The 23,940-nt window shown below is 57.4% G+C and overlaps 4 protein-coding genes across 4 annotated transcripts in view; 2 read left to right on the top strand and 2 right to left on the bottom strand.

Annotated features, from left to right (window-relative positions):
* Nucleotides 1-280: 280 nt before the first annotated feature.
* LOC135288519 (toll-like receptor 13) lies at nt 281-4,504 on the bottom strand. The gene has a single exon (XM_064401895.1). The coding sequence runs from the start codon at nt 4,485-4,487 to the stop codon at nt 1,266-1,268; it is 3,222 nt and encodes a 1,073-aa protein (XP_064257965.1). The 5' UTR covers nt 4,488-4,504; the 3' UTR covers nt 281-1,265.
* A 5,041-nt stretch (nt 4,505-9,545) lies between these two features.
* On the top strand, nt 9,546-13,063 carry NOP10 (NOP10 ribonucleoprotein). The gene is made up of 2 exons (XM_064401954.1): nt 9,546-9,666; nt 12,748-13,063. Exons 1-2 carry the CDS (start codon nt 9,613-9,615, stop codon nt 12,886-12,888), a joined length of 195 nt encoding a protein of 64 aa, XP_064258024.1. The 5' UTR covers nt 9,546-9,612; the 3' UTR covers nt 12,889-13,063.
* Nucleotides 13,064-13,242: 179 nt separating this feature from the next.
* Nucleotides 13,243-18,716, top strand: LOC135288459 (uncharacterized). Its single transcript, XM_064401849.1, has 9 exons — nt 13,243-13,269; nt 13,366-13,664; nt 14,903-14,958; nt 15,241-15,270; nt 15,644-15,667; nt 15,961-16,035; nt 16,670-16,700; nt 17,390-17,431; nt 18,256-18,716. The coding sequence occupies exons 1-9, from the start codon at nt 13,243-13,245 to the stop codon at nt 18,311-18,313; spliced, it is 642 nt and encodes a 213-aa protein (XP_064257919.1). The 3' UTR covers nt 18,314-18,716.
* A 55-nt stretch (nt 18,717-18,771) lies between these two features.
* LOC135288458 (leucine-rich repeat LGI family member 4-like) overlaps nt 18,772-23,940 on the bottom strand; it is a 31,588-nt gene continuing 26,419 nt past the window's right edge. The window contains exons 8-9 of the mRNA XM_064401848.1: nt 23,351-23,859; nt 18,772-20,208 (exon numbers count right to left, since the gene is read on the bottom strand). Of these exons, the coding sequence (XP_064257918.1) occupies nt 19,906-20,208; nt 23,351-23,859 (812 nt within the window). The 3' untranslated portion in view covers nt 18,772-19,905. The remainder of the gene's footprint in view (nt 20,209-23,350; nt 23,860-23,940) is intronic.

The following is a 23,940-nucleotide window of genomic DNA, read 5'->3' as shown; positions in this document are numbered from 1 at the left end:
CCACCTGGCCCTGCTTGATCTCAGATTTAGGTTTCAGCCATTGTCCCACACCCCAGGGGCTTCACCCACCTGGCCCTGCTCGATCTCAGATTTAGGTTTCAGCCATTGTCCCGCACACCTCAGGGGCTTCACCCACCTGGCCCTGCTCGATCTCAGATTTAGGTTTCAGCCATTGTCCCCACACCACAGGGGCTTCACCCACCTGGCCCTGCTTCGTGTCAGGTACATACAGAGCAACCTGTGTATTTGTGATTGTGATATGTGTGGAAACCAACCATGGGACAGTTATAAAGACAATTTAATAAATAACTGAGGAAGTAAAGCATGGAAGAAGGCCTTGGAACCTACCTTTTGTTCACAATTAACCTTTATAAGTCTTCAGTTGTTTTAGGAGCATTTGAATTAAGCTTTAAGGATGTTGCTGTTTGACAGGAACTTTCTGCTTGTAGCTAAAAAGAGTTTTTCAATAATAACCTTTTGAAGTATAATTTTAGAATATTGCTTGTAGTAAGGATCTTTGAAACTGTAGCTTTGGAATATATCAAAAGGAAACATGCTTATCTCAACGCGCTAACAAACAGTGAAAAGCAGCTTGAGAAAGGAGGATGAACATCCACTCAAGGATTGATAGTTTCAACCAAGGGAAGCTGGACATCACTGGTATGAGATTTACAGTCCTTGCAATTAAAAGGTGGACCCACATCTGGAATCTGGGCCTCACCAGCTGGGAGACTTTTCTTCTTTCGGAAGCCGGACCCCACCATACGGCGATACTCCTTTCTGGGATACATCCTGAGGAAAACTGAATCGCAATAGTGTATAGAATTGTGACGTAAAAATTGGGAACAGAAACTGCTGAGAAAGCTTATGAGTACCCCTATAAATACCTGTAAGCCCCAACTATCAGTGTGCAGTTGGAGGGAAAATTTCCACCACTGTACCCAGCGCTGTATTGCTCATACTTTACCATATTAATTAATAAATTGATTGCTGCTTGAATATTGGTCTAGCCAAGCTTCTCATTTATAACACCAGGATGACCCAGCTGTGCAAGAGCTGCAGCTCCCACGTGCCGGGAAAAGGAACTGAGTTATGAAGCATTTGCTGCACCTGAACGTTGAGCTCCGTCTCGCTTCCCGCTTTTCCTCCTCCTCCTTCCCCTTTTCCCTCATTACCACCGTCCCAACCGCACATTTCTCAGAGGATAACCAGGGATTTTGGATAAAACCACATTTGTTTGGTTGGAATGTCCCTGGGGATCCCCATTACGCCAGGGTGAGGTCGCTCTGCAGCAGCCGCTCTCTCTCCCAGCAACCTTCCTCCTCCTCCCCCACCTTCTCCTCCTCTTCCTCCTCCTCCTTCTTGTTATCTTCATCTCCACTGTGCAGAGCACATTTCCAAGAGAAACGCCGGTGGTTTTGGGGCAGAAAACTGCTCTTCTGAGGGGGAACCTCCGCAGCAATCCCAGTCCTGTCAAGGCAGCCTCCCTCCCTGCTCCCTGTCTTCCTCCCCTCATTCTCCTCTTCCTCCTCGCTGCCATCACCCCTCCTCCCCAGGACACCTTCCCCGGATAAAAAATGGTGATTCTGGGGCGGAAAGCTTCCTTCTTGCAGGAGAGCTTCCCCAGGGCTCCCAGCCGGGCCAGGGCACCCTTCCTCCCTGCCCGCCCTCTCCCTGCCCTCCTCCTCCTCCTCCTGCCCCGCGCTCAGGGCGCAGCGGAGCTTTGCCCAGAAGAGGGGCTGTGCGGGGGGCTCGGGGGGCCAGCGCAGGTGCGTGCGCCGCAGCAGCACGCGGCGCATGCGGTGGAAGGCCGAGAGCTCGGCCTCGGGGATGTCCTCGAGGAAGACGAGGACGAGGACGTCGCGCAGCTCGTCGAAGAGGCGGTAGCTGGCCATCTGGATCTCCAGCGAGCACCACTCGCTGCGCAGGTAGCCGCGGCTCACCACGCACACCGTGCGCCGGCTGTTGTACACGGCGTCCACGATGTTGTCCACTATGGCGCGGCCGGGGCGGAAGTCGCGGTGGTGCAGGCAGAGCCGCAGGGCTCCGCGCTCCAGCTCGGGCACCAGCTCCTCCAGCACCCAGCGCTCGTCCCCGGAGTTGTAGGACACGAAGGTGTCGTAGGCGTAGCGCCGCTGCTCCCGCCGCCAGCGCCCGCGTGCCCACGCGCGCAGCAGGAACAGCTGGTAGCGCAGCCGCCAGTAGGCGCGGTGGTGCAGCAGCGGCAGCACCAGCAGCAGCAGCACGGCCGGCGCCGTCCCTGCAAACAGGTACCGCCCCATGTCCAGGTAGCACACGTGTGTGTCGAAGCAGTGCAGGTACGTGGAGGCCCCGCCCCTCTCACCACACGTGTAGTTGTACAGGTAGACCACCTGCACGGGCCCGCGCGCCAGCCAGGCGGGCAGCCAGGCGTTGGCACAGCTGCAGCTCAGCGGGCACTTGCGCAGGTCCAGGTAGCGCAGGGCGGGGAGGCGCGTGGTCAGAGCCGTATCCAGCGTGCGCAGCTCGTTCTTGGCCAGGCGCAGCTCCCTCAGGTGCGTCAGGTTGCCGAAGACCTCGGGGCCGAGGCCGCGCAGTCCCGTGTTCTCCAGGTTGAGGCTGTGCAGCTGGCTCAGGTTCTTGAAGACGCCGGCGGGCAGGTAGCCCATGCCGCTGCTGCTGTCGGCCAGCGTGAGGTACCGCAGCCGTGCCAGGTCGTCGAAGGCGTCGGCGGGGATGGCCGAGAGCGAGTTCCGTGACAGGTAGAGCCAGCGCAGGGCACTGAGGCCCTGGAAGAAGCGCTGTGGGACCACGCGCATCCCGTACGGCTGCTGCCCCTGCAGCTTCAGGTCGTAGAGGTTGTGCAGGTAGCGGAAGGGCGGCGGCTGCCGCAGGTGTCGGCTCAGGTAGCGCAGGGCGTTAGCACTCAGGTCCAGCACGCCCAGCGTCAGCTGCACCGGCTGGAACGTGGCCACCCTCACCTCCAGCAGCCGGTTGCGGTCCAGGTAAAGCCGGAGAAGCCGCGGGAGGCCCTGGAACGCCTTGGCTGCCAAGTGCTTCAGGTTGTTCCCGCCCAGGTCAAGGGTCTGCAGGCGGTCCAGCCCCTGGAAGGCGCCGGGGAAGAGCACAGCCACGCGGTTGTTGCGCAGGTTGAGGACTTCCAGCTGGTGTAGGTCGGCGAAGGAGCCGGGCAGCAGGTCCATGAGCAGGTTGTTGTCAAGGCGCAGGTGCTGCAGCTGGCCGAGCCCACGCAGCGCCGCGCGGTCCAGCCGCGCCAGCTCGTTCACGTCCAGCCGCAGCTGCCGCAGCGCCGGCGCGTTGTCAAAGGCACCCGCGCCGGCCACCAGGATGCGGTTGAAGCGCAGGGACACATTTTGCAGCTGCTGCAGGACCGGGGCCCCTGTGCACGACGGCAGCCGCTGCAGCAAGTTGTGCTCGGCCACCAGCTCGCGCAGCACCGCTCGCTGCCCCTGGTTCAGCAGCCGCCCCGCGCAGCCCAATTTCCGCAGCCGGTTGCCAGACACGTCCAGGGCGCTCAGCAGCGGACACGCGGCCAGAGCCCCGTCGGGCATTGACGCGAGCCCCATGCGCTGCAGCCGCAGCCACTGCAGCCGCTGTCCTGTCAGCTGCTGGCACAGGAATTCCAGGCCGCCCGTGCCCACCCGGAGCCCTGACACATCCACCTGGCGCGGGGAGACCCCGGCCACGCGCAGCACCTGCGCCACGTCCAGCGGGTTGCCAGCCAGCCGTAGGGTGGTCAGGTTGTTCAGGCGCAGGTCCGACAGCGGCGCGGGGTCCGAGATGTTGTTGTAGGACAGGTCGAGCTCACGCAGCCCTGCGGGCATCACCCCGGCGGTGGCCCCCGAAAGAGCTGCCAGGGAGTTGTTGCAGAGCTGCAGCACCCTCAGCGCGGGCGGCAGTCCCGGGCCCAGCGTCGCCAGCTCGTTGCCGCACAGGTCGAGCAGCTCGAGGCGCGTCAGATTCCCCACGGCCGTGGCCACGGGCTCCAGGGCGCGAAGCCGGCCGCCCCGCAGCCGCAGCGTGCTGAGCGCGGCCAGCGGCCGGAACGCCCCGGGGGCCACCTCCTGCAGCGGGTTGCGGTCCAGCCGCAGCGTGCTCAGGTTGCCCAGCCCGGTGAACACGCCCGAGGCCAGCACCGAAATGTTGTTGTCGGCCAGGTCGAGGTGGGCCAGCGCCGAGAGCCCCCAGAACGCGCCGGGGGCCAGGAGCTGCAGCTGGTTGTGGGTCAGGTCGAGGACGCGGAGCCGCGGCAGGCGGGCGAAGGCGCCGGGGGGCAGCTGGCGCAGGATGTTGACGGAGAGGTTGAGGGACGTGGCGGTGGAGGGCAGGTCGCCCACCGCCGCCTCCACGGTGCTGAGGAAGCGCTGGATGCAGCGGAACAGCCCGGGATCCCGCGGCGCCTGGATGCAGTTGTGGAAGCCGTAGGGAAGGAGCCCTGCAGGCAGCGCCACCAGTGCCACCAGCGCCACCAGCAGGGCGGGGCACATCCTGCCTCGCCCCGGGCAGATCCTGGACGCGGCGGGAGAGAGAACGGGATGAGGGACCACAGAGAGCCCCCTCGAGGCCCAGGGACTGCACGCGGGGCTCAGTGATCCCCACCACCCTAGGGACCCCATCACCATCCCAAAGACCCCACTCAGGGACCCCTCACCCACGCCCCAGAGACCCCCACAAGAACACCAGGATCCCTACTCCGCGCCCAAGGGCTCCTTGTCCCCACCAGGGACTCACACGCACCCGCTCCAGGGATTCCCCTCAGGGCCCAGAGACCCCCTCCCTCCACAGACGCACCCCAGGGACCCCCATCGCACCCCAGGGACCCCCGTCGCACCCCAGGGACCCCCGTCACACCCCAGGGACCCCCAGCGTACCCCAGGGACCCCCGTCACACCCCAGGGACCCCCAGCGTACCCCAGGGACCCCCGTCACACCCCAGGGACCCCCGTCGCACCCCAGGGACCCCCGTCACACCCCAGGGACCCCCAGCGTACCCCAGGGACCCCCGTCACACCCCAGGGACCCCCAGCGTACCCCAGGGACCCCTGTCACACCCCAGGGACCCCCGTGGCACCCCAGGGACCTCCCCCAGGCCCAAAGAACCCCCACTCACCCCAAGGACCCCTTGGCCCCCCAGCCCCCAGGGATTCTGGGGACCCCCTGCTCCCCATCAAGCTCCCACCGTGTGTCTGCCTCCGCGTTGGGTGATTTTGGGGCTGGAAACGGGAAGTTTGGGGTATCACTTTCGGTCACCACCACCCCGCCCACCTCCCTGTGACACGGGTGGGGGCAGATTTAAGGGTCCCCGAGGGGCTGGCGGGGCACGAGGCCGCACAGCTGGGTCACCCCCCCAGCGCAGCCCCCTGGAGCCTGGGGGGTCCCTGGGACCCCCAAACCTCTTTCCCTGCCCCCGTCCCGTGCTGCCTCGTGCTGCTCTCGGTTCCTCTTCCCCTTTCTCAGACTGAACCACCTGGTTCTGGTTCCTTTGGTGAAAATTGGCGCTCGTTGCTCTGCCACCCTCAGGAGTCCCGCTGCAGACGGGTCCAGGCGAGGTGTTCTGTTGGGTTCTGTTTCATCGGGCCAGGGTTTTATGAGCCCTCAAAAGGGAACCTAATGCCCCAAGGATAGCTTGGCTATTACCTTTGGAGGCGAAGACTGAGCAGGATGGCTTCTGCTGCAGTGTTAGAAACAGAAAGGATTAATAAAAGGAAAAACAATAAACAGAAAATCCGATCCAGGTACAGAGGTCAGCCCCTGGTATAAACACGTTCACAAAAGCCTCGTGGTTCCTTTGTCCTTTCTTTTTCTACCTGATGGCCCAGGCGGGACTTTTTGGCTCCTATCCAATTAGGTGACCCCAAGGTTTTAGTGAAGCCTCTGGGCTCCTATGAGGTGGCTTTTCACCTGATCGTTGGGAGAAACTTCTGGGCTTCCTTCCTTTTTTGGGGGACAAAGGCTAGCTTTGCCACTCTGTCATTGGGGGCATCCCCCTGCACTCCTTCAGTGTTCAACTGCTTGATGTCCTCAGCCTCTCCAGCAGCTCTTCCAAAATCCCACCCGAGTCCCTTTGGGTCTTTGCAGAGCCATTCTGGAGGCACTGTGTGCCCAGAATCCACGGGGCCTCAGGGAGCCATTCCAAAATCCCACCCGAGTCCCTCTGGGTCTTTGCAGAGCCATTCTGGAGGCACTCTGTGCCCAGAATCCACGGGGCCTCAGGGAGCCATTCCAAAATCCCACCCGAGTCCCTCTGGGTCTTTGCAGAGCCATTCTGGAGGCACTGTGTGCCCAGAATCCACGGGGCCTCAGGGACGGTCACACATTTCTGCTGCTCCTTCCCGGTCAGGATCACCCCAGATCCCAGCGGGGTCGGTTGGTGCCATCCCCCGTCACCCCGGCAATGGAAACAGGCTCTGCCCCACACCCCCATGGCATCAGGGCGCACTGAGCACCACGATCGACTCAGACACGGTGTTTCCGTGGCTCTGAAGCGCCAGGCCATGGGACCCACACCATCCTGAGCAAAGTGTTCCCCGTGCCTCTCCCTGGACACAGGCAGGGCCCCTCTAGCCCTGGTTATCGATTGTTTCCTGGGCGTTCCTACAGAGGTTCCTTCAGGGGGGTTCCCGTCCCACATTCCATCCCACGTTCCCATCCCACATTCCCATCCCACATTCCCGTCCCACGTTCCCATCCCACATTCCCACGTTCCCGTCCCACATTCCCATCCCACGTTCCCATCCCACATTCCATTCCACGTTCCCATCCCACATTCCCATCCCACGTTCCCATCCCACATTCCCACGTTCCCATCCCACGTTCCCATCCCACATTCCCATCCCACGTTCCCGTCCCACATTCCATCCCACGTTCCCATCCCACATTCCCATCCCACGTTCCCACGTTCCCACATTCCCACGTTCCCACATTCCCACATTCCCATCCCACATTCCATCCCACATTCCATCCCACATTCCCATCCCACATTCCCATCCCACGTTCCCACCCCACGTTCCCGTCCCACATTCCCACGTTCCCGTCCCACATTCCCACATTCCCACGTTCCCATCCCACATTCCCACATTCCCACGTTCCCACATTCCCACATTCCCACGTTCCCACGTTCCCACGTTCCCACGTTCCCGTGGTCTGGCAGGATGATCCCAGCTCACCCCGGTGCCCCCCGTGTCTCGGGGCCGTTGCTGGGCTCTGGCTCTGGGCTCGGTGCCTGGCACGGCGCCGCGCGCACCTTCCGCCCCGGCTCTGCCAGTTCCACTACGCTGTAGTGTATCGCATTGTATTACATTATATTCTATTGCATTGTAATTGTATTATATTGTATTGTATTACATTATATTATATTGTATTGTATCGTATTGTGTTGTATCGCGTTGTATTGTATTGGATTACATTATATTGTATTGTATCGTATCGTATTGTGTTGTATCACAATGTATTGTACTGTATTACATTATATTATATTGTATCGTATTGTGTTGTATCGCGTTGTATTGTATTGGATTACATTATATTATATTGTATTGTATCGTATTGTGTTGTATCACGTTGTATTGTATTGGATTACATTATATTATATTGCAGTGTATCGTATTGTGTTGTATCGCATTGTATTACATTATATTCTATTGTAGTGTATCACGTTGTATTATATTGTATTACATTATATTATATTGTATTGTATCGTATTGTGTTGTATCGCATTGTATTACATTATATTCTATTGCAGTGTAATTGTATTGTATTGTATTGTATTACATTATATTATATTGTAGTGCATCGCGTTGTATTGTATTGGATTACATTATATTATATTGTAGTGTATCGTATTGTATTGTATCGCATTGTATTACACTACATTCTATTGCAGTGTATCGCGTTGTATTGTATTGTATTACATTATATTATATTGTATTGTATCGTATTGTGTTGTATCGCGTTGTATTGTATTGGATTACATTATATTATATTGTACTGTATCGTATTGTGTTGTATCGCGTTGTATTACATTATATTCTATTGCAGCGTATCGCGTTGTATTGTATTGTATTACATTATATTATATTGTATTGTATCGTATTGTGTTGTATCGCATTGTATTGTATTGGATTACATTATATTATATTGTAGTGTATCGCGTTGTATTGTATTGTATCGCATTGTATTACATTATATTCTATTGTAGTGTATCACATTGTATTGTATTGTATTACATTATATTATATTGTATTGTATTACATTATATTGTATTGCATTGTATTGTATTACATTACATTGTATTGTATTGTATTACATTATATTATATTGTATTGTATTACATTATATTGTATTGCATTGTATTGTATTACATGACATTGTATTGTATTGTATTACATTATATTATATTGTATTGTATTACATTATATTGTATTGCATTGTATTGTATTACATTATATTGTATTGTATTGTATTACACTATATTATATTGTATTGTATTACATTTTATTGTATTGCATTGTATTGTATTACATTATATTGTATTGTATTGTATTACATTATATTATATTGTATTACATTACATTATATTACATTACGTCATATTTTATTAATTACATTATATCGTATTATATTATATTGCATCATATTATATTACATCATCATATTATATTACATTGTATCATATTATATTATATTGTATTATATTATATTACATTATATTATATTATATATTATATTATATAATATTATATTATATTATATTATATTATATGTTATGTTATGTTATGTCATATTATATTATATTATATTATATTATATTACATTACATTACATTACAATACATTATATTATTACATTACATTACATTATATTATATTATATTATATTATATTATATTATATTATATTATATTATATTATATTATATTATATTATATTATATCATATTATATTATATTATATTGTGATTTCATATTATATTATATTATATCACGTTATATTATATTATATTATATTATATGTTATGTTATGTTATGTTATGTTATGTTATGTTATGTTATGTTATATTATATTATATTATATTATATTATATTATATTATTACATTACATTACATTATATTATATTATATTATATCATTACATTATATTATATTGTATTATATTATATTATATTATATTATATTATATTATATTATATTATATTATATTATATTATATTATATTATATTATATTATATTATATTATATTATATTATATTATATTATAATTTCATATTATATTATATTATATTATATTATATTATATTATATTATATTACATCATATATCCTATCATATTAGATAGTATTGTATTATTTACATTATATCTTATCATATCATATTACATTACATTACATTATGTTATATTACCCAAATTTTCCCTTTTTCCCCCCAAAATTTCCCTTTTTCCCCCCAAATTTCCCCCTTGGCTGCCATTGGATGCCCTGGGTCCATCTGTACTCCCCGCTCCCTTTCAGGACTACATTTCCCATCATCCCCCACACCAACTTCCGGTACCAACCCCGTCCCGCTTCCCTTTAATCCTGAGGCGGCTTCCGGCCGCCGTTTCCCGCCGGCGCCGCCATGTTCCTGCAGTGCTACGAGAACGAGCGCGGGGAGCGCGTCTACACCCTGAGGGTACGGGGCGACTTTGGGGCGATTTTCGGGGATTTTGGGGATGTTTGGAGGAGATCCGGGGAGAGCTCTGAGGGGATCCGCGGTGTTTGGGTGTCCGGGGTGCGGTTTGGCAGCGGTGCGGGGGAGTTGGGGTGTCCTGAGGGGGGAAAAATTGGGGATGGGGAGTTTGGATCCATAAAGGGGAATTCTGGTCCCAAAAAGGTAAATTCTGTGCCCAAAAAAGGGGAATTTGTGTACTCAGGGGAGGTTTGGACTCAAAAAGGGAGAATTTGGCTCCAAGAAGGGAGAATTTGGGCTTTAAAAAGGTTTAAAAAAGGGAAGGTTTGGGCTCACAAAGGGGAATTTGGGCTGGAAAAAGGGAGAATTGAGGTCCAAAAAATGGGAATTTGGACTGAAAAAAGAGAGAATTGGGGTCCAAAAAAGAGATATTTGGGTCCTGGAAGGGAAAATTTGGGCTCAAAACGGGGATTCGCCTGAAAAAAAGGGAGATTTTATGGCTAAAATGGGAATTTGGGTGCTCAGGTGGGAGGCTTGGACCCAAAAAAGGGGAATTCGTGTCCAAAAAGGGAGAATTTGAGACTGAAAAAGGGGAATTTGGGTTAAGGAAGGGGAAGTTTGAGCTCAAAAAGGGAGAAAAAAAGGGAGAATTTGGGTCCAAAAATAGGAATTCGGGCTAAAAGACGGGACAATTTGGGTCCAAAAAAGGTGAATTTGGGTGCAAAAAGGGAGAATTGGGGCCCAGAAAAGGAGAATTTGGAGCAAAAAAAAAAAAAAAAGGAATTTGGGTGCTCAGATGGGAAGGATGGACCCAAAAGGGGGATTTTGGGTCCAGAAAGGGAAAATTTGGGTCCAAAAAGGAGAAATTTGGTATCCTGAGGGGGGAATTTTGTGGGATTTCGGGAGTTTGGGTGTCCTGAGGGGGGAATTGGGGGAATTTCGGGATTCTGGGTGTCCTGAGGGGGAATTTTGTGGGATTTCAGGAGTTTGGGTATCCTGAGGGGGGAATTACGAGGTTTTGGGAATTTGGGTGTCCTGAGGGGGGAATTTGGGATTTTGGGTGTCCTGAGGGGGGAATTGGGGGAATTTCGGGATTCTGGGTGTCCTGAGGGTGGGTTTTGGGGTTTTTGTGGGATTTCGGGGTCCTGAGGGGGAATGTTGGGATTCTGGGTGTCCTGAGGGGGGAATTGGGGGGATTTTGGGGTCCTGAGGGTGGATTTTGGGGTTTTGGATGTCATGAGGGGTTTATTGCGGGGATTTCGGGTTTCTGCGTGTCCTGAGGGTGGGGTTTGGGGTTTTTGTGGGATTTTGGGGTCCTGAGGAGGGATTTTGGGGGGATTTCGGGTGTCCTGAGGGTGGGTTTTGGGGGTTTTTGTGGGATTTTGGGGCCCTGAGGGTGGGTTTTGGGATTTCGGGTGTCCTGAGGGGATTATTGCAGGGATTTTGGGTTTCTGGGCGTCCTGAGCAGGATTTCGGGGTTGCTGTGGGATTCTGGTGTCCCGAGGGGGGATTTCGGGTTTTTTGTGGGATCCCGGGTGTCCTGAGGGTCGGTTTTGGGGTTTCTGTGGGATTCTGGGTGTCCCGAGCGGGGATTTTGGGGTTTTTGTGGGATTCTGGGTGTTCTGAGGGGGGATTTCGGGTTTCTGTGGGATTTTGGGGTCCTGAGGGGGCATTTCGGGAGTTTGGGTGTCCTGAGGGGGAATTGGGGGGATTTTGGGAGTTTGGGTGTCCTGAGGGGGAATTTCGGGGATTTTGTGGGATCCCAGGTGTCCTGAGCGGGGATTTCGGGTTTTTTGTGGGGTTCTGGGTGTCCTGAGGGTGGGTTTTGAGAGTTTGGGTGTCCCGAGCGGGGATTTTGGGGGTTTTGTGGGATTCTGGGTATCCCGAGCAGGGATTTCGGGGTTTCTGTGGGGTCCCGGGTGTCCCGAGGGGGCATTTCGGGGTTTCTGTGGGATTCTGGGTGTCCTGAGAGGGGATTTCAGGTTTTTGTGGGATTCTGGGTGTCCTGAGGGTGGATTTTGGGGATTTTGTGGGAGTTTGGGTGTCCTGAGGGGGGATTTTGAGAGTTTGGGTGTCCTGAGGGGATTATTGCAGGGATTTTGGGTTTCTGCATGTCCTGAGGGTGGGTTTTGGGGTTTCTGTGGGATTTTGGGGTCCTGAGGGAGGGTTGTGGGATTTCGGGTGACCTGAGTGGGGATTTCAGGATTTTTGTGGGATTCTGGGTATCCTGAGGGTAGGGTTTGGGGTTTTTGTGGGATTTTGGGGTCCTGAGGGGGGATTTCGGGATTCTGGGTGTCCTGAGGGTGGGTTTTGAGAGTTTGGGTGTCCTGAGCGGGCATTTCGGGGTTTTTGTGGGATCCCGGCTGTCCCGAGCGGACATTTTGGGGTTTCCGTGGGGTCCCGGCTGTCCTGAGGGTGGGTTTCGGGATTTTGCGGGGTCCCGGCTGTTCTGAGGGTGGGGTTTGGGGTTTCTGTGGGGTCCCGGCTGTCCTGAGGGTGGGTTTTGGGGTTTCCGTGGGGTCCCGGCTGTTCTGAGGGTGGGGTTCGGGGTTTTTGCGGGATCCCGGCTGTTCTGAGGGTGGGGTTTGGGGTTTCTGTGGGGTCCCGGCTGTCCTGAGGGTGGGGTTTGGGGTTTCTGTGGGATTTTGGGTGTCCCGAGCGGGGATTTCGGGGTTTCTGTGGGGTCCCGGCTGTTCTGAGGGGACATTTCGGGGTTTCCGTGGGGTCCCGGCTGTCCTGAGGGTGGGTTTTGGGGTTTCTGTGGGATTTTGGGTGTCCCGAGCGGGGATTTCGGGGTTTCTGTGGGGTCCCGGCTGTTCTGAGGGGACATTTCGGGGTTTCCGTGGGGTCCCGGCTGTCCCGAGCGGACATTTTGGGGTTTCCGTGGGATCCCGGCTGTCCTGAGGGTGGGTTTCGGGGTTTCCGTGGGGTCCCGGCTGTCCTGAGGGTGGGTTTTGGGGTTTCCGTGGGGTCCCGGCTGTCCTGAGGGTGGGTTTCGGGGTTTCCGTGGGGTCCCGGCTGTCCCGAGCGGACATTTCGGGGTTTCCGTGGGGTCCCGGCCGCCCTGACGCGCCGTCCCCACAGAAGGTGTCCCCGGCCGGGGTCCCCACGCGCTCGGCCCATCCCGCCCGCTTCTCCCCCGATGATAAATTCTCCCGGCACCGCCTGGCCCTCAAGCGCCGCTTTGGGGTGTTGCTGACGCAGCGAGGCCGGACCCTGCTGTGAGCGACCCCAGAAATCCCCCCGGGATCCTCACGCCGTGAGGGACCCCGAAAACCCCCGGGGAGGACGAGGAGGAGGAGGCATCAAATCAGGATGCAAATGAACTGAAATGGGAGGGAAGGGATGTTTTTAAACAGGATAAAATTTTAATTATTAAACGGTTGGGCTGTCGAGAGTCTCTGAGTGTTGGTGTCCAAATTAATTTGGGATTTTTTTTCCTGATTTTGGGGTCCGGGAGGGGATTTAACGGGGATCTATGGGGCGCGGGGCATGATGGGAGTTGTAGTCCCGGCTTCACTAAGCTCTATGGGGCCGCGGGGCATGGCGGGAGTTGTAGTCCCGGCTCCATTAGGCGCTATGGGGCCGCGGGGCATGGCGGGAGTTGTAGGCTAAGCATCCCTAAAATGGCGCCTGCTCCAGGCCCCGCCCCCAGGTCCTGTTCCCGGGCGCTGATTGGCTGCAGGCGGTGATTTGCGGCAGCTTCAGCCAATAGGAGGAGGCGGAGGCGGGAACGGCTCCTTCAACCCCTCCAGTCCCTCCCAGTACAGACCAGTACAACCCCAGTGCCGCTCCAGACCCGGCCAGTACAGCCCAGTATCACTCCCAGTCCGTCCCAGTATCCCCCAGTCCATCCCAGTCCCCTCTACAGCCATTGACCACGCCCCTCCACTGACCACGCCCCCTCGTCCGTGCCCCGCCCCTTTCCTTGGCCCCGCCCCCTCCCAGTTCCCCCCATTCCCCCCCCCCCATTTCCAGTTCCCCGCGGCTGCGCTGGGAAGGTGAGTGGGGCCCCGGGAGCTCCCAGTAACCCCCAGTAACCCCCAGTTCATCCCAGTAACCCCCAGTAACTCCCAGTCCATCCCAGTAACCCCCCAGTAACTCCCCCAGTAACTCCCAGTAACCCCCAGTCCATCCCAGTAACCCCCCAGTAACCCCCAGTCCATCCCAGTAACCCCCCAGTAACCCCCAGTCCATCCCAGTAACCCCCCAGTAACTCCCAGTAACCCCCAGTTCATCCCAGTAACCCGCAGCAACCCCCCCAGTAACTCCCAGTTTGATCCCAGTAACCCCCAGTAACTCCCAACAACCCCCAGTAACTCCCCAGGAGCCCCCCAGTCCATCCCAGTTCATCCCAGTAACCCCCCCAATAACTCCCAGTCCCTCCCGGTAACTCCCAGTAACCTCCCCAGTCCCCCCCAGTCCCCCCGAGTCCATCCCAGTTTGCCCAGTCCATCCCAGTCCCCCCCAGTTTGCCCAGTTTGTCCCAGTCCCGCCCTGCTCAGGAATCCCAGTGACTCATCCCCCAATCCCAGTGCCCCCAGTCCCTCCCAGTTTGTCCCAGTCCCTCCCAGTATAACCCAAACCCCTCCCAGTCCGTCCCAGTCAGTTCCAGTTCCCACCAGTTTGTCCCAGTCCCGCCCTGCTCAGGAATCCCAGTGACTCACCCGGCCCCGCTCCCCTCCCAGTTTGTCCCAGTCCCTCCCAGTCCCCCCCAGTCCCTCCCAGTCCCCCCCAGTCCCTCCCAGTATCCCCCAGTCCCCTCCCAGTCCCTCCCAGTCCCTCCCAGTCCCCTCCCAGTTTGTCCCAGTCCCTCCCAGTATCCCCCAGTCCCCTCCCAGTCCCCTCCCAGTCCCCCCCAGTCCCTCCCAGTTTGTCCCAGTCCCTCCCAGTTTGTCCCAGTCCCTCCCAGTCCCCTCCCTGTTTGTCCCAGTCCCCTCCCAGTATCCCCCAGGCCCGCCCAGTCCCCTCCCAGTCCTTCCCAGTCCCTCCCAGTTAGTCCCAGTTCCCCCCAGTTTGTCCCAGTCCCCTCCCAGTCCCGCCCAGTTCCATCCCAGTTCCCTCCCAGTATCCCCCAGTCCCCTCCCAGTCCCTCCCAGTATAACCCAAACCCTTACAGTCCATCCCAGTCCTTCCCAGTTCCCCCCAGTCCCTCCCAGTTTGTCCCAGTCCCTCCCAGTTTGTCCCAGTTTGTCCCAGTTCCCCCCGGGCCCCTCTGGGGTTTCCCCTCCCCCCCCAGGGTCAAAGGTCACAGAATGGAGCGGGAACAGCTGCGGGCACTGGTGATACTGGGAGGTACTGGTTTGTACTGGGAGCGACTGGGGGGGGCTGGGGGGAACTGGGGGGGACTGGGTTATACTGGGAGGGAACTGGGATGGACTGGGAGGGACTGGGAGGGAACTGGGAGGGACTGGGAGGAACTGGGAGGGAACTGGGAGGGGACTGGGTTATACTGGGAGGGACTGGGATGGACTGGTCTGAACTGGGACGGTTGCGGCTGTTACTGGGAGGAGCTGGGCCCAGTGCCCCCCCCAGACTGGTTTAACTGGTTTAATTGGTGTCCCCTCCCCCCCCCAGTCCTGTCCCTGGCCAGAGGGGACCCCCCTGGTGAGTGACAAACTGGGATGGACTGGGAGGGACTGGGAGGGACTGGGAGGGACTGGGACAAACTGGGATGGACTGGGAGAAACTGGGAGGGACTGGGAGGGACTGGGAGGGAACTAGGTCATACTGGGATAGAAAGCCCAAACTGGTTTATACTGGGTGGGGGAGGTCCGTACTGGTCTGTACTGGTCCATACTGGTTTATACTGGTCCGTACTGGTTTATACTGGTCTGTACTGGTCCATACTGGTCCATACTGGTTTATACTGGTCCGTACTGGTCCGTACTGGTCCATGCTGGTCCATACTGGTCCATACTGGTCCATACTGGTTTATACTGGTCCGTACTGGTCTCTGACCCCTCCCTTTCCCCCCCAGATGCCTCCAGTCCCTTCCAGTACGGTGAGTGCCGGCCACTGGCGGGGACTGGGAGGGTCCCCAAATGTCCCCAAGGTGTCCCCCCAGTGTCCCCAAGGTGTCCCCAATGTCCCCAGCTGTCCCAGGTGTGTCCCCAGTGTCCCCAAGGTGTCCCCAGGGTGTCCCCAATGTCCCCAGTGTCCCCAAAGTGTCCCCAGTGTCCCCAGGGTGTCCCCAAGGTGTCCCCAAGGTGTCCCCAGCTGTCCCCAGTGTCCCCAGTGTCCCCAAGGTGTCCCCAAGGTGTCCCCAGCTGTCCCCGTGTCCTGTCCCTGTCCCAGACTGGTGTCACCTGCGCGTCGGTGGCCTCGTGGTGGCGGCGCTGCTGAGCGCGCTGGGGATCGGCGTGCTGCTCAGTGAGTGTCACCTGTCACTGTGTCATTGTCACCTGTGTGTCACCTGTGTCATTGTCACCTGTGTCATTGTCACCTGTGTGTCACTGTGTCCCTGTGTCACTGTGTCACCTGCTGAGCGCGCTGGGGATCGGCGTGCTGCTCAGTGAGTGACGTGTGTCATTGTCACCTGTGTCACTGTGTGTCACCTGTGTGTCACTGTGTCATTGTCACCTGTGTCACTGTGTCACCTGCTGAGCGCGCTGGGGATCGGCGTGCTGCTCAGTGAGTGACGTGTGTCATTGTCACCTGTGTGTCACCTGTGTGTCACTGTGTGTCACCTGTGTCACTGTGTGTCACTGTGTCACTGTGTGTCACTGTGTCACCTGCTGAGCGCGCTGGGGATCGGCGTGCTGCTCAGTGAGTGACACCTGTGTCATTGTCACCTGTGTCATTGTCACCTGTGTGTCACCTGTGTGTCCCTGTGTCACTGTGTGTCACTGTGTCACTGTGTCACTGTGTCATTGTCACCTGTGCGTCACTGTGTCACTGTGTGTCACTGTGTCCCTGTGTCACTGTGTCCCCCATGTGTCCCCATGTCACCCGAGTGTCACTGTGTCCCTGTGTCCCTGTGTCACTGTCCCCTGTGTCCCCTCAGGTGGGAAGTGCAAGTGCCGGAGCAAGGCCAGGTGGGACCCGCGGACATCGGGGACACTTTGGGGACATCTGGGGACATTTGGGGGCTTTGGGACCCCTTGGGGACACTTTGGGGACATTGGGGGGGTTGGGGACATTGGGGACACATGGGGACATCTGGGGACACTTTTGGGGGATCTGGGGACATTTTGGGGACCTTGGAGATTGGGGACACTGGGGACATTGGGGGGATTTGGGGACATTGGGGGCACTGTGGGGGTTGGGGACACTTGGGGACGTTGGGGTGATTTGGGGGTTGAGGACATTTGGGGACCTTAGGGTCACTTTGGGGACACTGGGGACACTTGGGGACATTGGGGGGATTTGGGGGCATTGGGGGCACTGTGGGAAATCGGGGGCATCGGGGACATCTGGGGACATTTGGGGACATTGTGCGGGTCGGGGACATCGAGGGGGGTTGGGGACACTTTGGGGACATTGGGGGCATTGAGGGGTTGGGGACACTGGGGACATTTGGGGACATTGGGGGCATTGAGGGGTTGGGGACACTGGGGACATTGGGGGGGGTTGGGCACATTGGGGACACTTTGGGGACATTGGCGGCTTGGGCATATCAGGGACATTTGGGGCATTTGGGGACACTTTGAGGACATTAAGGGTGCTGGGGACACCCTGGGGACACTGGTGACACGGCGCTGTCCCCTCTGTCCCCTCCCCGCAGCCGCCGCCCCCCCCCCGGAGCTGCCACCCCCGGCGGGGACAGGTGAGTGTCCCCTCCCCCCTGGGGACATTGGGGACAGTGAGGGGACAGCGAGGGGACAATGAGGGACAGTGAGGGGACAGCGAGGGGACAGTGAGGGGACAGCGAGGGGACAGTGAGGGACAGTGAGGGACAGCGAGGGGACAGTGAGGGGACAGCGAGGGACAGCGAGGGGACATTGGGGACAGTGAGGGACAGTGAGGGACAGCGAGGGGACAGGGAGGGACAGTGAGGGACAGCGAGGGGACAGCGAGGGGACAGTGAGGGACAGTGAGGGGACAGCGAGGGGACAGTGAGGGACAGTGAGGGGACAGTGAGGGGACAGTGAGGGACAGCGAGGGGACAGTGAGGGACAGTGAGGGGACAGTGAGGGGACAGCGAGGGGACAGTGAGGGACAGTGAGGGGACAGTGAGGGGACAGTGAGGGACAGCGAGGGGACAGCGAGGGGACAGCGAGGGGACAGTGAGGGACAGTGAGGGGACAGTGAGGGACAGTGAGGGGACAGTGAGGGGACAGCGAGGGGACAGCGAGGGGACAGCGAGGGGACAGTGAGGGACAGCGAGGGGACAGTGAGGGACAGTGAGGGACAGCGAGGGGACAGGGAGGGACAGTGAGGGACAGCGAGGGGACAGCGAGGGGACAGTGAGGGGACAGAGAGGGACAGTGAGGGGACAGCGAGGGGACAGTGAGGGGACAGAGAGGGGACAGTGAGGGACAGCGAGGGGACAGTGAGGGGACAGTGAGGGGACAGTGAGGGACAGCGAGGGGACAGTGAGGGGACAGTGAGGGGACAGTGCCACCCAGCCTGCGCCGCCTCTGTCCGCAGGAGCCTGAGCTGGCCCCGGGTGTCCCCAGAGTGTCCCCAGAGTGTCCCCGACAGGTGACGCCGGAACTGGGGGGGAGGGGAGGGGTTCGTGTCCCCAAAATGTCCCTAAAATGTCCTAATTGTCCCTGCATGTCCCCAAATGTCCCCGAATATCCCAAAATGTCCCCAAATGTCCCCAAAATGTCCCTATAATGTCCCTAAATGTCCCCAAATGTCCCCTAAATGTACCCAAAATGTCCCTAAATGTACCCAAAATGTCCCCAAATATCCCCAAAATGTCCCTAAATGTCCCAAATGTCCCAAATGTCCCTGCATGTCCCCAAGTGTCCCTAAATGTCCCAAAATGTCCCCAGATGTCCCCAAATGTACCCAAAATGTCCCTAAATACCCCTAAATGTCCCCAAAATGTCCCCGAATGTCCCCAAAAAAGCGATGAATAAAAATTTATGGAAAAAACAGATTTTGGTCACTGGGGGAGGGGACAGCGGGACCACGGTGGCACCAGAGGGGACACAAAGCCAAGGTGACATTGGGGTGACAGTGGCTTTGGGGACATTGGGGCCATGGTGGCCTTGGGGACATCAGAGCAAAAGTGGCACCAGAGGGGACACGAGTCCTTGGGGACACTGAGGCGATGGTGGCATCAGGAGGGGACGTGACACCAGTGGTGACACTGGAGTGACAACGGCCTTGGGGACATCGGGGCCATGGTGGCACCAGGAGGGGACATTGATGGTGGCTTTGGGGACATCGGAGCAAGGGTGGCACCAGAAAGTGACACAAAGCCAAGGTGACATCGGGGTGACAGTGGCTCTGGGGACATGGGGTCAGTGGTGGCCCTGGGGACATCGGGGCCATGGTGGCACCAGGAGGGGACACAAGGCCTTGGGGACATTGGGACAGTGATGGCCTTGGGGACATCAGAATGATGGTGGCTTTGGGGACATCGGGGCCATGGTGGCACCGGGAGGGGACACTAAGATGATGGTGGCCTTGGGGACATCGGGACGGCAGTGGCACCAGTGTCACATTGAGGTGACAGTGGCTCTGGGGACATTGGGACAGTGATGGCCTTAGGGACATTGGGGTGATGGTGGATTTGGGGACATCGGGCCCATGGTGGCACCAGGAGGGGACACAAGGCCTTGGGGACACCGGGTCAGCGGTGGCCTTGGGGACATGGGGTGATGGTGGCACCATGAGGGGACACTGGATCACTGGTGGCCTTGGGGACATCGGGTCAGCAGTGCCCTTGGGGACATGGGGCGATGGTGGCCCCAGTCCCTGCCGGTGTCCTGTTGATGTCCCTGTGGTGACCGAGCCCAGGGGACGTCCCCACGTCCCTGCAGCTGCACGCGGCCGCGGTGGCACCGCTGTCCCCACGGTGTCCCCAAAGTGTCCTCAGGGGATGCTGTGGTGGCTGCCATCCCCACGTCCCTCCAGATGCCACCACGCGTCCCCTGATGTCCCCAGCTCCATGGTGACACGGTTGTCACCATCCTCACGTCCTCGGTGACACGGCAGCCGATCCAGGCGGCCATTTTGATGCCGGAGGCCACCCCGCGTCCCCAGCTGTCCCCTCAGGTCCTCGGTGACACGGCAGCAGGCCCGGCTGTCCCTCTGGACCTCCCCGCGTCCCCGCGCGTCCCCTCAGGTGCCGATGTCCTCGGTGACGTGGGCGTAGATCTGGGTGGCCCCCTTGAAGCTGGAGGCCACCAGGAAGTGGCGGTGGCCGGCAGCGACGGGGACGAAGGCGCGGGGCGTGGGCGCGGGCAGCTCCTGGGCGGGCTCCAGGCGGCCGCCGGCGCCCAGGCGGAAGACGCGGCTGGGCGCGAAGTCGTTGCCCAGCAGGACGTAGCGGTGGCCGGCCAGCAGCAGCGGCTGGAACACCAGCGAGCCCCGCGCCGGCACCTGCTGCACCTCGCGGAACATGGAGCCCTCCCAGCGCATCACCTGCACACGCAGCGCGAGGGGACCGTGGGTGGGCTGGGGTGGGTTGGGTTGGGTTGAGATGGGTTGGGTTGGGTTGGGTTGGGTGGGGTGGGTTGGGTTGGGTGGGGTGGGTGGGGTTGGGTTGGGTTGGGGTGGGTTGGGTTGTGTTGGGTTGTGTTGGGTTGAGTTGGGTTGGGTTGGGTTGGGTTGGGTTGGGTTGGGTTGGAGCCCTCCCAGCGCATCACCTGTACACGCAGCGCAAGGGGACCGTGGGTGGGCTGGGGTGGGGTGGGTTGGGTTGTGTTGGGTTGAGTTGGGTTGGGTTGGGTTGTGTTGGGTTGAGATGGGTTGGGTTGGGTTGGTTGGGCTGGGTTGGGTTGGATGGGGTGGGTGGGGTTGGGTTGGGTTGGGTTGGGTTGAGTTGGGTTGGGTTGGGTTGAGATGGGTTGGATTGGGTTGGGTTGGGTTGAGATGGGTTGGATTGGGTTGGGTTGGGTTGATTGAGATGGGTTGGGTTGATTGAGATGGGTTGGGTTGGGTTGGGTTGGGTTGGGTTGGGTTGGGTTGCGTTGGGTTGGGTGGGGTTGGGTTGAGATGGGTTGGATTGGGTTGGGTTGGGTTGAGATGGGTTGGATTGGGTTGGGTTGGGTTGATTGAGATGGGTTGGGTTGATTGAGATGGGTTGGGTTGGGTTGGGTTGGGTTGGGTTGGGTTGGGTTGGGTTGGGTTGCGTTGGGTTGGGTGGGGTTGGGTTGGGTTGAGTTGAGATGGGGTGGGTTGGGTTGGGCTGGGTTGGGTTGGATTGTGTTAGATTGGGTTGTGTTGAGTTGGGTTGAGTTGGGTTGGGGTGGGTTGGGTTGGGTTGGGCTGGGTTGGGTTGGGTTGGGCTGGGTTGGGTGGGGTTAGGTTGAGTTGAGATGGGGTGGGTTGGGTTGGATTGTGTTAGATTGGGTTGTGTTGAGTTGGGTTGAGTTGGGTTGGGGTGGGTTGGTTTGGGCTGGGTTGGGTTGGATTGTGTTAGATTGGGTTGTGTTGAGTTGGGTTGGATTGGGTTGTGTTGATTCAGATGGGTTGAGTTAGGTTGAGTTGGGTTGGGCTGGGTTGGGTTAAATGAGATAGGTTGGGTTGAGTTAGGTTGGGTTGGGTTGGGTTGGGTTGGGTTGAATTGGGTTGTGTTGATTGAGATGGGTTGGGTTGGGTTGGGTTGGGTTGGGTTGGGTTGGGTTGAATTGGGTTGGGTTGGTTTGAGTTGGGTTGGGTTGGGTTGGTTTGAGTTAGGTTGGGCTGGGTTGGGTTGGTTTGAGTTGGGTTGGGTTGGGTTGGAGCCCTCCCAGCACGTCACCTGGACGTGGAGGGGTCAGCAGGTGGGTCATGGGGTCATGGGCTGGGTTGGGTTGGGTTGGGCTGGGTTGGGTTGAGTTAGGTTGGGTTGGGTTGGGTTGGTTTGAGTTGGGTTGGGTTGGGTTGGGTTGGGTTGGGTTGGGTTGCGTTGGGTTGGGTTGGGTTGAGTTGGGTTGGGTTGGGTTGGGTTGGTTTGAGTTGGGTTGGGTTGGAGCCCTCCCAGCGCATCACCTGCACACGGAGGGGTCACGGCGTGGGTGAGGGGACCTGGGCTGGGGTGGGGTAGGGTGTGCTGGGGTAGGTGCTGTGGTCATGGTACAGGCAGTGGGACCATGGGGTGGGCGGTGGGACCATGGGGTGGGCGGTGGTACCATGGGATGGGCGGTGGGATCATGGGATGGGCAGTGGGACCATGGGGTGGGTGATGAGGTCATGGGGTGGGTGGTGGGACCATGGGGTGGGCGGTGGAACCCTGGTGTGTTTGGCTTGGGTGGGGTTGGAGCCCTCCCAGCACCATCACCTGCACACAGGGTCAGGGGGTCAGAGGTGGGGTCACGTGACCAAGATGCGGTCATGTGACCATCATGACCATGGTGCCCCCGCATGACCCTGGTGACCCCCCATGGCCACATGACCCTGATGGACACCCATGGACCCATGACCCTGCTGACACCCTATGACCCCCCGTGACCTCAGTGTGCCCCCATGACCCCACTGACCCCCCATGACCTTGATGGATCCCTACGACCTCGATGGACTTCCATGACCCCATGACCCTGATGGACCCCCATGACCCTGCTGCCCCCCTATGACCCTGGTGGACCCCCATAACCCCATGACCATGATGGAACCCCATAACCCCATGACCCTGCTGCCCCCCCATGACCCCCCATGACCTCGATGGATCCCTACGACCTCGATGGACTTCCATGACCCCATGACCCTGATGGACCCCCATGACCAAATAACCCTGCTGACCCCCCCATGACCCTGCTGACCCCCCACGTCCCCACGTCCTTGCTGACCCCCCATGACCCTGATGGACCCCCATAACCTCATGACCTTGATGGATCCCTGTGACCTTAATGGACTTCCATGATGCCATGACCTCAATGGACCCCATGACCCTGCTGACCCCTCATGACCCTGATGGACCCCCATAACCCCATGACCCTGATGGACCCCCATGTCCTGCTGAACCCCATGTCCATGACAGACCCCCCTGACCTTGATGGACCCCCATGACCTTCATGTACTTCCATGACCCCATGACCACAATGGACCCTCATAACCCCGTGACCCTGCTGACCCCCATGACCCTGCTGACCCCCCATGACCCCACAACCCTGCTGACCCCCCATGACCACCCATGACCTCAGTGTGCCCCCATAACCCCATGACCCTTCTGACCCCCTATGACCCCCTACGACCTTGCTGGACCCCCATAGCTCCATGACCTTGATGGACCCCCATGTCCCCATGACCCTGCTGACCCCCCATGACTTTGCTGGACCCCATAACCCCATGACCCTGATGGATCCCCATGACCTTGATGGACTTCCATGTCCCCATGACCTTGATGGACCCCCATGACCCTGCTGACCCCCCATGACCCCAAGACCCCCCATGACCCCACGACCCTGCTGAACCCCCATGACCTTGATGGATCCCTGTGACCTCGATGGACCCCCATGACCCCATGACCTTGATAAACCCCCATAACCAAACAACCCTGCTGAGACCCCATGTCCCCAACGAACCCCCTGACCCCCCAGACCCCACACCCACCACCCCGACCCCCGTGCCACGTCGCCGCCCTGACCTTGGCGTCGCCCAGGAACCGCGTGAGGCACAGGAAGACGCTCGTCCCGAGGCGGAAGTGCCGGGCGGCGTAGGCGTCGGGCACGTGCGGGATGTCGGTGTGCGGCGCGAAGCCGGCGCCGCCCCAGCGGTACACCAGGGGCCGGCGCGCCGCGCCGCACACCACGAGCGCCGGCCGCCCGCCCAGCTCCAGGAACTCCAGGTGCGTGTCGCGCCGCCACGGCCGCAGCGCCTGGTGCGGGTAGAAGGCTCCGGAAGCCCAGCGGAACACGGTGCTGGTGCCGCCCTTGGAGCTGTCGGCCACGCCCAGGTAGAGGTGGCCGCCCAGGCGCGCGGCGGCCACGGCGTGGGGACGGCGCAGGTGGCCCTGGCCCAGGGCCTGGTGGCGCACGAAGGGCGAGCCGGGGCCGCCCGAGCGGCGCCACACCCAGGAGCCGCCGCGCAGCTGGGCCACCACCAGGAAAAGGGTGTCACCCACGGGGACGGGGTGGCAGGCCACCGGCGCGGAGCCTGGGGGACGGAGGGGACGTCAGCGGGGACTGGGGACATCGGGGACATTGGGGACATCGGGGACACTGGGGGCACTGGGGG

Source organism: Passer domesticus, chromosome 33, assembly GCF_036417665.1.
Source record: "Passer domesticus isolate bPasDom1 chromosome 33, bPasDom1.hap1, whole genome shotgun sequence".
NCBI classification, from domain to species: Eukaryota; Metazoa; Chordata; class Aves; order Passeriformes; family Passeridae; genus Passer; species Passer domesticus.
This window is presented reverse-complemented; position numbering and strand designations above follow the sequence as displayed.

What these genes read in the sequence shown, in the direction of transcription:
- LOC135288519 (XM_064401895.1), bottom strand. Translation starts at nt 4,487, where the DNA reads ATGTGCCCCGCCCTGCTGGTGGCGCTGGTGGCACTGGTGGCGCTGCCT.
- NOP10 (XM_064401954.1), top strand. Translation starts at nt 9,613, where the DNA reads ATGTTCCTGCAGTGCTACGAGAACGAGCGCGGGGAGCGCGTCTACACC. An exon ending in AGCGCGTCTACACCCTGAGG is followed by an intron (nt 9,667 to 12,747) that starts GTACGGGGCGAC and finishes CCGTCCCCACAG; the next exon opens with AAGGTGTCCCCGGCCGGGGT.
- LOC135288459 (XM_064401849.1), top strand. Translation starts at nt 13,243, where the DNA reads ATGGGGCCGCGGGGCATGGCGGGAGTT. An exon ending in GGCCAGAGGGGACCCCCCTG is followed by an intron (nt 15,271 to 15,643) that starts GTGAGTGACAAA and finishes TTTCCCCCCCAG; the next exon opens with ATGCCTCCAGTCCCTTCCAG. An exon ending in CTCCAGTCCCTTCCAGTACG is followed by an intron (nt 15,668 to 15,960) that starts GTGAGTGCCGGC and finishes TCCCTGTCCCAG; the next exon opens with ACTGGTGTCACCTGCGCGTC.